This window comes from Globicephala melas, chromosome 2 (genome assembly GCF_963455315.2).
Source record: "Globicephala melas chromosome 2, mGloMel1.2, whole genome shotgun sequence".
Taxonomy (NCBI): Eukaryota; Metazoa; Chordata; class Mammalia; order Artiodactyla; family Delphinidae; genus Globicephala; species Globicephala melas.
In genome coordinates, this window is record NC_083315.2 from 35,798,378 (window position 1) to 35,810,379 (window position 12,002).

The 12,002-nt window shown below is 40.8% G+C and overlaps 1 protein-coding gene across 11 annotated transcripts in view; it reads left to right on the plus strand.

Annotated features, from left to right (window-relative positions):
* Nucleotides 1–12,002, plus strand: part of CPEB1 (cytoplasmic polyadenylation element binding protein 1) — a 99,922-nt gene that overhangs the window by 6,795 nt on the left and 81,125 nt on the right. For 9 of the 11 annotated variants that reach the window (XM_060293792.1, XM_060293794.1, XM_060293795.1 and 6 more), the window contains exon 2: nt 9,581–9,755. The exons of 1 other annotated variant lie outside the window; for it this stretch is intronic. In XM_060293792.1, the coding sequence (XP_060149775.1) occupies nt 9,581–9,755 (175 nt within the window). Of the gene's footprint in view, nt 1–491; nt 543–9,580; nt 9,756–12,002 lie in introns of all 11 variants that reach the window. One more of the 11 variants, XM_060293798.1, reaches the window with a different exon arrangement.

Consider the following 12,002-nt stretch of genomic DNA (forward strand, 5'->3'; position numbering starts at 1 on the left):
CTGCATTGGCAGGCGGATTCTTAACCACAGTGGCACCAGGGAAGCCCTGGTCCTTGGGTCTTAATGGGTGGTTGTATCTCCCAAGCTGAATAGTGAGCTCTGGATGAGAGGGTATTTTCCTGTATCCTTTCTCATCCCCTTTCTCATCCCCTACACACCTCTCCACGGAACAAATAGTGAGGTGTTGCTGATTAAATACAGGAATTTTAAAATGAAACTCAAACTTCCTTTGGATTTTTGGACTTGAAGAGGCTGAATTTGTCTCTGCCGGTCAGGAGCTTACGCCAGCTCCACCACCCTGCTGCTTTTCCCGCTCATATTGCCCTGCCTGAGTTTGGGAGGCTCTCTTAATGCTAAAATTTCTGAATGTGTCAGATGGAGCTGAGAACAGTATTTCCCTGCCCTTGGAAGAGGCTCCCCCCACAGCTTCAGAGTTGGCACAGAGCAGTTCCCTGACCTGGTCTCTCCTCTCCTCCTCTCTTGTTTTTCAGGCTGCCTTGATGCAGAAGGAAGAGGAGAGCCAGGCTGGGATTCTGACTTGAGTACTAGTGCCCTGTTAACCTGGTTGACTTGCGGAAGATTTTCAGTTTTGCTAAGCATGTCTTTTTCTTTGTAATGAGACTCAGACAAGCTCATAAATTTTTGTGACGAACAAAGAAACTGGAGGGTCTGGATGGTTGGTTATATAGGCCCTTTTCTTGCCCTCTCCAGTTGGACTTAGCTTCCTTTACCATCCCTCTTTTCCGGTTATTGAAGGATTGTCCTCCTCCCTATTCAAAGAGCAGTTTTGTGTCTTGGTGTCCATCTTCTCTCATACCTTCAGGACCTCTTGGTCAGTTGTCCCTGCCACATCTTTTATCTCTGTCTGTAAACATGGTCATCTCTCTCTCATGTTTAGACTTTTCCTAGTACAACAGCCCCTCCAGCAACTAGCCTCACTGGTTTTTCTTAGCTTCCCCATCAAGCTTTTGTACAGAGTAACCTGCCCCCCCGCAGTCTTTACTGCCTCACCCTTTATTCATCTCTTAAATCCTTGAGATCTGACATCATAGGATCCTGTTCCCTCTCACACATTCTGTTCTGAAACTCTTTTTAGCAAATTCATTTTGCCCTATCAAATCTTACAGACATATCTTGAGCCTTTCAGGATGTTTGCATTCCTGCTGAGATGTTCTTATAAGATCTTTGAAAAGTGCAAATTTGATCACCTATTCTATGAGGCAGTGGTTCTCAAACATTTTCATCTCAGGATTCCTTTATACTCTTAAAATTTTGAGGACCTCAGGAGCCTTCACGCATGTGAATCATATCTGTCAGTATTTACCCATTAGAAATTTAAACTGAAAATAAATTTATCCATTAGTCATTTAAAAGTAACAAATCTATTACGTACTAACAATTGTATTTTCCAAAACAAAAAAAACTGAGAAAAGTAAGCATTTTTCTATACGTTTGTTAACCTTTTTAGTATCTGATTTAATAGAAGCTGGGTTTTGTTGTCTGCCTCTGTAATCTGTTGCCATACGTTGTTTTGGTAGATGTATATGAGGAAAATTTGGTCTCACATAGATATGTAGTTGGAAGAGGAGAAATATTTTAATAGCCTTTTCAGGTGATTTGGCTTTTCCTCTTTGGCGCCAACAAGTGGTAACTTCTTAAAGGTTCCAGTTGTCCTTCAGTATCCATGGGGGATTGGTTCCAGGACCCCCCATGGATTCCAAAATCCGGGATGCTCTAGTTCCCTATGTAAAATCACACAGTATTTGTTTATAACCCGCGCAATCCTTCCATATACCTCAGATCATCTCTAGATTACTTATAGTACCTAATACTATGTAAGTAATTGTAAATACAACATAAATGCCAGTTAAATAGTTGGCCAGTGCATGGCAAAATCAGCTTTTGCTTTTTGGAAATTTCTGGAATATTTTCCCCTAATAATTTTACCCTGTGGTTAGCTGAATCTGCAGATGAGGAACCCAAGGATATAAAGGTCCACCTGTAGTTGCAACATGAAATCTGAAGCCGTATGGATGTACTCTTCATGCTCTGTTATGTTAAAATGCATTGGTCTGTCTTGCACTTTGGATGTCATCTACCCATGTCTGATTTTGTAACATCATGTTTTAATCATTTGACAAATGTTGGTTCACTGAGTTGTGCAGTATTGCAAATACTGGTTAATAGCACCACCAGTCTCATCAGAAAAGTCTTTTAAAGTATTGAGGAAGGTGTCAAGTTCAAGTGGTGGCAAATACAGTTTTTCCAGAATTCTTATTTTTTTCTTCCAAGTTCAAATTTTATCGTTAGCAACAGATACTGACAATGATTTATCTTTTGAAGCTACTGGCTTAACTTTGTTTTCAAGAGAATGTTTGCCAAATACCCAAAATTGATAACCATAGTATGTCAGTTGTTTCAAGTATTACAAAAATTATTTCATGGGGAAAAAAAGGCTAATTCTTCTTGAAACTCAAACACAAATACTTAAAAAAAAATTTTTTTTTTAAATTCTTATTTTTTGGCTGTGTTGGGTCTTCGTTGCTGCGCGTGGGCTTTCTCTAGATGTGGCAAGCTGGGGCTACTCTTCGTCGCGGTGCATGGGCTTCTCATTGTGGTGGCTTCTCGTTGCGGAGCACGGGCTCTAGGCTCATGGGCTCTAGAGCGCAGGCTCAGTAGTTGTGGTTCACGGGCTCAGTTACTCCGCGGCATGTGGGATCTTCCCGGACCAGGGCTCGACCCGTGTCCCCTGCATTGGCAGGAGGATTCTTAACCACTGCACCACCAGGGAAGTCCCCTGTCTCAGAGAATATTAAAGGCATGTACTCAAGGGTTGAGATTTAGTAAAATTTTTACTGTTTACCCAAGGACATAGTAAATCTGGCTTTTTCTGGGAATTCATACCATAAGGAATACAATAAATTTTGCTACAGTTTATTGGCATTGCCTTGATTTCTGCTAAGGTGCCAGATTTACCTACTTCTATTGCTTTTGTATCATCAGTGCAAATGTCAACACAGTGAAAAAATAAACTGATATCTTAGAATTATGAAAATAGTTTTGTTTTCATGGACCTCTGAAAGGGTGGGTACCCAGACTCTGCTTTGAGAACTACTGCCACAGAATAAGGTCAAGTTCCTTAGTTAGTGTATAAAGTCTCTCATGGTCTGACTTCAGCTTAGTGGCCACGTTTGAGCCCTTGCTGGTCTATTCCTTGAACTTTTAAAAAATTGGGTAGTAACATACATGCAGTAAAAGGCACTAGTGTTAGTGTATAGCTTGATCAATTTTTACATGTTTATATAGTTTTATGTATTTTTACTTATTTATGTTTATTATTTTTATATATCACAAATCAAGATGCAGAACATTTCCAACACTCTGTAAGGTTCCTTTGTGCCTTTTATCCCTTCCCCTCTCCACACACACACACACACACACACACACACACACACACAGTTAAATACTGTTCTGATTTCTGTTGTCATCAGTTGGCTTTGCCTGTTTTTGAACTTCTTATAAATGAAATCATGTAGCATATACTCTTGAGTTTGGCCTTTTTTTTCCCCCCACAGTTCAGTTTCTGTGAGGTTTCTGTAAGTTGCAGTGTAGTACAGAAGTTTTGTTTTTGCTGTATAGTACTACATTAGAGATGTGAATAATTATCCATCTTACACGTTACAGATGTGAACAATTTAGACATGCTTATGGGTGTGCAGAAAAGAGTTAACATAGCAGATCTCACTGCTGTCCTTTGGCTGGTGTCTGGGAACTTGGATTTTGAGTTGCCACCATTCCCAGAACTGGTTAAGAATGATTTACTCTACATAAACTATATTAGGTATAGTAAATCATTGGCTTTAAGTATAGCAGTATGGTTTAGGTATAGTAATATGCCTGTTTGGCAAAACCTTTTAACCTTTTTACCTACCTACTATCCTTTCTAATTTCTGTGTATGTTTATTATTAGGCTTATGATATAGCATATAACTTAATTGTTTATGTGCTTGTGTTCCCATTAGACTAATTCCTTGGGAGCTGGGGCTGTCTTATTTATCCTCTCTCCTCAGAATAGCTCCTGGTGTATGGTGAGAATGTAATCAGTAAATATAATTGTAATCTTTGGGTCCCCAAGCACGAGGTCATATTGTTCATGGCTTCCTTGTTTTTTGTTCATGTGGAATTGTCTCTGCTCCAAACTTAAAATCCCAAATCCTGAAATGACTTTGAGTGGCCAAGAGCTTTGACAGTGAAAAGAGATAGAATTGATGAGTGAATATTGGTTTTGTTCTTGTCTTAATAATTAAGAAAGGAGTCACTACAATTTATGGAGGTTGTGATGGAGGTGGTAAAAATACCTATGAAATGAATATAATATGGGTCTGCTTTTCCTGTGGTATCTGTATTGAGTGCCTGCAAATTTAGCAGATATTATGTTGGGTGCTACTTTGATAAAGGCCTTGAACGATCTTACAGTTTATCAGATGCAGAGCTAACTATGCATACAGCAAACAGTTTGACAGATAAGTGTGACAAGAGCTACAGTTATAGTGACCATGTGTTTTACGTATTCTTGAGCAGTCTTGGTATTAAATATTCCCTTAATGTTCTCATAAACCTGTCCTGGAAATTGTAGTATTTCCTTTTCCAGACTGAGTTTATAGAGCGAAAAGAATATTGGGCATTAAATGCATTCTGTAGAAACTGAAGAATAACCAGAAAAGTAAAGGGAGAGCCAGGAGAAAGTGGTTCCTGAATTAAATGAGTGGAGAGTAGCCGAGGATCAGATACCCAAAGATGTCAATCAAGTAAGATAGATTTGAAGTATCGGTTGGGTTTGGCAACTCAGGTCATTAATGTAGTTTCTTTTGGGGGGAGAAGGACATGCTGGCAGGATATTATGGGTTGAGAGGAAGGATGAACAGGAGGTTCAGAAGTAAATATGGCATATTTTCTAAAAGATTGGTGGTAGAGCAAAAGGAAGAAAGGCAGTGGCTTAACAGAATGTTTTAAATTAAGGAAGATGTGGTTTTTTTTAAGATGAGAGAGCCTTGAGCATACTTACTAATGGGAAGGAACCAGTGGAGAACAGAGAGGGAAGTGAGATCATGAATGAAGAGGAGGTGGTATCTTGAGTCTTGTATCTGGTCTCTTTCTGCAGATAAGGACCTGCAGCCTTATCTCCTTTATTCCTGGTGAGCCTCCCTGCCCAGTCTTGTTCCTGCACTCCCTTTCCTTGAATTTACTGGGTTCTGTATCCACTCTGTGCTTGTTCTTTGTCTCTTATGTTCTTCTTCAGACTTGCTTATTGAAATTCTGCGTTTTCATTAATCCCTAGCTTAAAAGTCTGAATTGTTAAACCATCCTAGGTACCTTAAATATACTCATCTCTTCTGTAGTATTTTGTACTTACCTTGATCTCCACTTACCTAGCTGGTTGTCTGTCTTTCTCCCACTTAGCTCGTTCTCCCTAGGGCATGGATTATGTTTTACATATTTCAGTAATCTCAACATCTGACCTAGCAGGTTTTTAGTATTTATGAAATATTAGACTATGTGACACTGTCATTTTGTTGGTAGAAAAGGTAGGATATTGACAACTTCATATGGATCAACCAATAAATTTTTATTCCTTATATTCTTGCACAGAAGACTTGAGGTGGAAGTTTAAGAATGGACAAGCAAGGACCAAGGAGAAAGTTAGAGAAGCATTTCTTAACAGCTGTAGAGTCACTGAAATTCAAACAGAAACTGGCTTTGAGTGACCAGGAGACTAAAGCAAACATGGAAACTTGGCTAGATTTACATTTTCCCATAATGTAAGGAAAACATCAGTTCCTTAGGGGAAACTGTAACATTTCCTTATCTTGGTCTGAATGACATTTTACTGAGTGGGTAGTCATACAAGTGCTGTTCGAAATTGTGGTAAACAGTATCCTCAAAATCCTGAGTGTACATGCTAAAGAGGTTTTATTCAGCTTTATTATTACTTACTAAAAAATTGAGACCAAATTGCCAAAGTACGTCTCAGAACCACTTTTTTTGGGATACCTAAGTATATTACTTTCTTTTGCTGTACAATAGGTTAAAAAACCCAAAATGTTCAAGACCAGTGCTATTAACTAAAAATATCTGATTAATTAGAAAACTTTATTCTCAGAAAAATTTTTAGCATGAACGGTTTTGCAAAGGGAGTCAGTGGATTCCAATCCATGGAACCCCAGGCTTAAAACTCCATCAGGAGTAGATAAACTGTGTCCCATTCAGACAGTCTTCCATAAATCTTTCAGCTGGCTTTTGAGGACTCAGGTAATAGTCTTGAAGTGGTCTGCAGTGTAGATATTTTGTTGTTGATTAAAGGCAAACTTAATGAAAACAAACCCAGAAGGTGGTAGAGTTGGCATTCATTTGTGACAAATATCCACAAACCAGGATTTTGACCTGAAGGAATGGCCATTTCATCACCATGTTGATCCTGGGTTATACGGTATTTGAAGACAAGGCCAGGGTTTCTAAAATAGGGCAAATCTAGATTTGTTCTGGCATACAAATAGGTATAACATTTTAGGATCTTATTCCTGAACTAGCAAACATAGCTGCATGGTGTGGGTTCAGATTTTAAAGAATTATGAGTGGTAGTTTCAAACCATTAAGGCAAAAAACCCTCTAGTTATGTGCTATAAGCTTCTCTGTGAACTTGATTAGGATAAGTTGAAAGCATACTTATGAGTAACAGTGATGGAGTTGGGAGACATTTGTCCCTAATAAGTTATCGAGCGTATCCAGGCACTTTTATTTCTCATTACCACAAAGTCTGCAAGGTAGGTGGGTACTCCATTTTCTACCTAAGGCAACCAAGGCTCAAAGAAGATACTTAAGTGGTAAACTTAGTATTTCTACTCCAAAGCATATAGACCTCCTTTCCAGTCTGCTCTATTCTCCCATACCTAACACTCCGCCATGCTGGACCACTTTTGATAATGCTGCTCTGTTCTCTGTGTTCTTCAGACCTTCGTCTTACCCTCACTTCCAGGCACATTCTCTTCCTCTGAGTCCCCTCAGCTCAGAGGACAGTGTATGTTTACAGCACATTGTAGCTTGTGTTGTGATTGTTCACGACATAATCAGGTCTTAGTTCCCTTTCTAGACTTCAAAAAAATTTTTTTGACTGAGTCTCTGTCTAACCTGCCTACCCTTAGAATGCTGCTGTAGATAGCAGGCAATTGGTTAATGGTTATTAGGCAGGGGATGAATGAAGCATGTAGCCTTAAGATCCGCAGATTGATTATAAGTGCTTATTATCTTAGCCCTTGTGAAGTTGCCTTAACGAAGTTGAAAATCATCTTAGAAATCTACAGTTGTGAAAAGGGCCTTGTGTCAGTGGATTTAACCATTCTCGGTGGGACCTCTCTGGAGGGCTTGGGAAAACAACCTTGCAGGACTCTTTCAAGAGCTTGAAAATGATATGGAACTCAAGTTTGTCCCTTTAAAGCCATCCTGCAGAGTTTATAAAATTGTAAATGTTTCTGGTCATTCTCATGCTTATACCTGGATTTTAATAGGTTAAACAAAATAACACCAGGCATTTTAAATTTTGTTTTGAAGTTATCACCTACAAGATCTTAGGTGCTAGTTTCCTTACTTGGTCTGTTTCCCCCTGCCCCAAGGTAATTGGGAATGATATAACTGATGAGTCAGGCTCCCCTTAGAAGATTCAGTCTGTCAGCCAGTATCTCATTGCTTAAATGTCAGGCATGGGATGTGGTGAGTGAGGGAGATTGAAAAGTGAAGAATGGTACCTAGATTTCTGTTTAGGGCACCTGGAGGATGGTGGTGTTATTTGCTAAGACAGAGAATACCAAAAGAATCACTTGGGTGGGGGTTCAGTTCATGTTTATGTATCTGGGAGTGCTTTTCTCATTCAGTAATGTCTTACCTGAGTTGTAAGTACTTTTAATGATCGTGTGGAATTGTATAACTTATTTAAACAATTCCCTTTGGGTGGTGTTTGTACCACTCTTGGTCCTGACCGTGTCTTTTCCTGTGATTATATCTTCAGATGTAAAAATGGTAGCTACCATATGCCAGCACCATCCTAAGTGCTGTAAACATCTCATCAGAAGGTTGGTAGGTACTCTTCTGCCATTTCACAAATGGGGAAACTGTGGCACAGAGATTAATAACTGCCAGTAAATGGCAGAACCAAACTTTTTAAACAACTGTATTGAGATATAATTTGCATAACCATAAAGTTCACCTTTCAACTGTAAAGTAGGTGGTACTCCATTTTGTACCTAAGGCAACCAAGGCTCAAAGAAGATACTTAAGTGGTAAACTTAGTATTTGTACTCCAAAGCGTATACACCATCTTTCCATACATATATTTACAGTTTTGTAACCATCACCGTAGTCTAATTTTAGAATATTTTCATAATCTCAAAAAGAAATTTTGTACCTATTAGACATGACCTTCTAACCTGCTCCCCACATCCCCAGTTGAAGGCAGCTAATCAACTTTATTTTTTTTTTATAAATTTATTTTATTTTAGTTTTGGCTGTGTTGGGTCTTTGTTGCTGCGTGCGGGCTTTCTCCAGTTGCGGCGAGTGGGGGCTACTCTTCGTTGCGGTGCACAGGCTTCTCATTGTGGTGGCTTCTCTTGCTGTGGAGCACGGGCTCTAGGTGCACAGGCTTCAGTAGTTGCAGCACGCAGGCTCAGTGGTTGTGGCTTGTGGGCTTTAGAGCGCAGGCTCAGTAGTTGTGGCACACGGGCTTAGTTGCTCCGCAGCACGTGGGATCTTCCTGGACCAGGACTGGAACCCGTGTCCCCTGCATTGGCAGGCGATTCTTAACCATTGCACCACCAGGGAAGCCCCAACTAATCTACTTTAGATTTGCCTATTCTGGATGTTTCATATAATTGGGCTCATATAATCTGTGGTCCTGTGTGACTGGTTTCTTTCACTTAATGTTTTTGAGGTTTACTTGTGTTGTAGTTTGTATCAGTACTTCATTCTTTTTTATTGCCAAATAATCTATTGTGTAGATAAATTCAAGATTTGAACCAGGTGTGTCTGGTTCTTAAAGCTCATGTTGCTGCTACCATGCCATTCTACTTCCTATACATGTCCCATTATGTTAGAAGGTTCTTGAGGCAGCATCTTACATTTCAGTGTTTCTCCCTCTTATGGTTCTCTCAGGGTGCCTTGCTTAGAGTGAAGTATCTTAATATATAGGCAAGAAACCCAAGTCCTTGTTAACTTTAACTTGTGGTGTTGGATTAGAAGAAAGGAGGTGTGAAGTCTCTATTAAAAGGGAGAGTAGAGGGCTTCCCTGGTGGCGCAGTGGTTGAGAGTCTACCTGCCGATGCATGGGACACGGGTTCGTGCCCCGGTCCGAGAAGATCCCACATGCCGCGGAGCGGCTGGGCCCATGAGCCATGGCCGCTGAGCTTGCGCGTCCAGAGCCTGTGCTCCGCAACGGGAGAGGCCACAACAGTGAGAGGCCTGCGTACTGCAAAAAAAAAAAAAAAAAAAGAAAAAGGGAGAGTAGAAAATCTAAACATCTTTTTTCTGCGTCTAGGAGGAAGACGCAGGAAGGATAAAAGATTGCTGGGACAGTCAAGAAGCACCTGCGCTCTCCACGTGTAGCAATGCCAATATCTTTCGAAGGATAAATGCCATATTGGATAATTCTCTGGATTTCAGTAGAGTCTGCACTACACCTGTAAATCGAGGAATCCATGATCATTTGCCAGGTGACTTATATTTGAAAACTTGGATGTGCTAGGCATGTGTACACAGCTGTTTCTAGGCAGCTTCCTGGTGACGCCTATGAAGAATGACCTTGAATCTCTGACAACACTTGCCCCTTTTGTAGTTTGCCTTGTGGATTGGGTCCCCTTTGGGGTGAAGACTTCCTTCGATTATAATACAGAAATCTTTTTTATGATTCACAAGACGATTAGGTGAAAAAGGATAGGTCAAAGTGACAGGGCTATTTATATATACAATTACAGTAGAGTCACATATGTTAAGGTAGATTTTCTAATAGCTGCATTAGGAAAGTTTAAAAAAGTGTAATACTTGATCTAACCCAGCGTAGTCAAAATATCGTGTCAACATGTAATCAACATAAAAAACTTTTAATGAGATATTCTTTCGTTAGTACTAAGACTTCAAAATCCAGTGTATATTTTACATTTACAGCAGAGCTCAATTTGAATTAGCTTCATTTCAAGTGCTCAGTAGCCACATGTGACTAGTGGCTACTGTATGGGATGGTGCAGCTCTTCAGTGTTTTAATTTCTTTCAAAATGAGTGCAAGTCAACAAGCATTTGATTTTTATGATATTTAGTATATTCCACAGAATAGTTGGGGAGAGGGGAGCATCTCCTGAAGATGATTCTTCACAAGGAGGCTTGGGTGTCCTAACAGTGTTTCATAATCTTTTTGTGGGAGTTGCAACATATTATAGGAATGTTGATGGAATATTTTTTGTTTGAATTATTTTAGATGAAAGTGAACGTGTTTTTAATTTTGTAAACGGACCTTGAAAATATTTGGTAAAACACAGATTCTCAGAACAAGGACTGGTAATTGCTGTTTTTTAGTTACAAATTCTTTGATTTATTTTTAACTTGGCCTTGGAAATAATTCCCACAAAGATGTAGGAGCATGTGAACATAAAGTAGCTAAATGTTTAAGGGAGAAGTCCATTAGGAAGGAGATGGCCCCATGGAATTTATTTATTAAATTGTGCTGGAAGGGAAATGAGAGAAGAGCATGGGGGCTGGGAGATACCGGTGGGTCTTGTCTCTTCTAACTTCCAAAAGAGTATACATGTGATGTTTTCTGTTATTTGGAGTCAGCTGTGAGCTAACCCTTATTCTTTAGCTTATGCTGAGTTAAAAATTCAGAGAACCTGCTTGCTATGTATGCGTTGTTTTTTCCTTTTCAGAAAGTTGCATGAGTTATATTCCAATAAGAATGACACTCAACAATGACTTAAATTTCACTGGGTTGCTTCAGACATGCTGGAACTTTTATGGTTTATAGCAAAGTATTTTTCAGCTAATGCTAGGTTGTTGACTTGTGTGAGGGGAAGGCTCCTGGTCAGTGAGACAGGAGCTTTGAGGAGTGTACGTTTGCAGTTGGCCAGGGCGCCCGGTGGCCTCGCTGGCAAGATGCCAGGTGCTGGTGAAAGTGACCATCCCACTCTGCCCAGGTCACTGACTGGCCAGACTACAAGGTACAGACTTCTTGGCCTCTTCAGGGTCTTCTCAGGGCACGGGTTCAAGAAGAGTACCTTGAAGAAATAGGGAAACCTGGCTTGTAAGGTTGCCCTTGGGCAGTGAGATAAAGTAGATAGTTTTTCCAGCTGTAGGGCAGAATGGTACCTCCCCAAATGCCTCACAGAGTCCTCCTGGGGGGCTCAATAAGGAAAGCAGTACTGCAGTTTGAAGGGACCTCAAGGGATCGTAGGAGAGGTTCTGGTCAAGGTGTTCTGGGCTGTCCTTCGCACATATCTAGCCCCCACGGTATGGTCAGCTCTCTCCTTGTCCCCACCTGAGATGTTGGTGCAGGGCTGTGGGCTCTTGGTCTTGAGTGGTGAGGCAGGGCTGCCTGGCCTAGAGCAGAGAGCAGCTTTCCCAGGTTTCCCCAGCAGGAAAACCCACCTTGTGGTTAATGAGCAAGTAAACTTGGGCATGTATTTTCCATGAGGAACTTCAACGTGAATTTGCAGCTTCTGGTCAGAAGTAATCCTATTACCTAAGGAGATAATCAGAATGATAAAAACCTAAGAACAAGGGCTTCTCTGGTGGCGCAGTGGTTGAGAGTCTGCCTGCTGATGCAGGGGACGCGGGTTCGTGCCCCGGTCCGGGAAGATCCCACATGCCGCGGAGCGGCTGGGCCTGTGAGCCATGGCCCCTGAGCCTGCGTGTTTGGAGCCTGTGCTCCGCAACGGGAGAGGCCACAACAGGGAGAGGCCCGCACTGCAAAA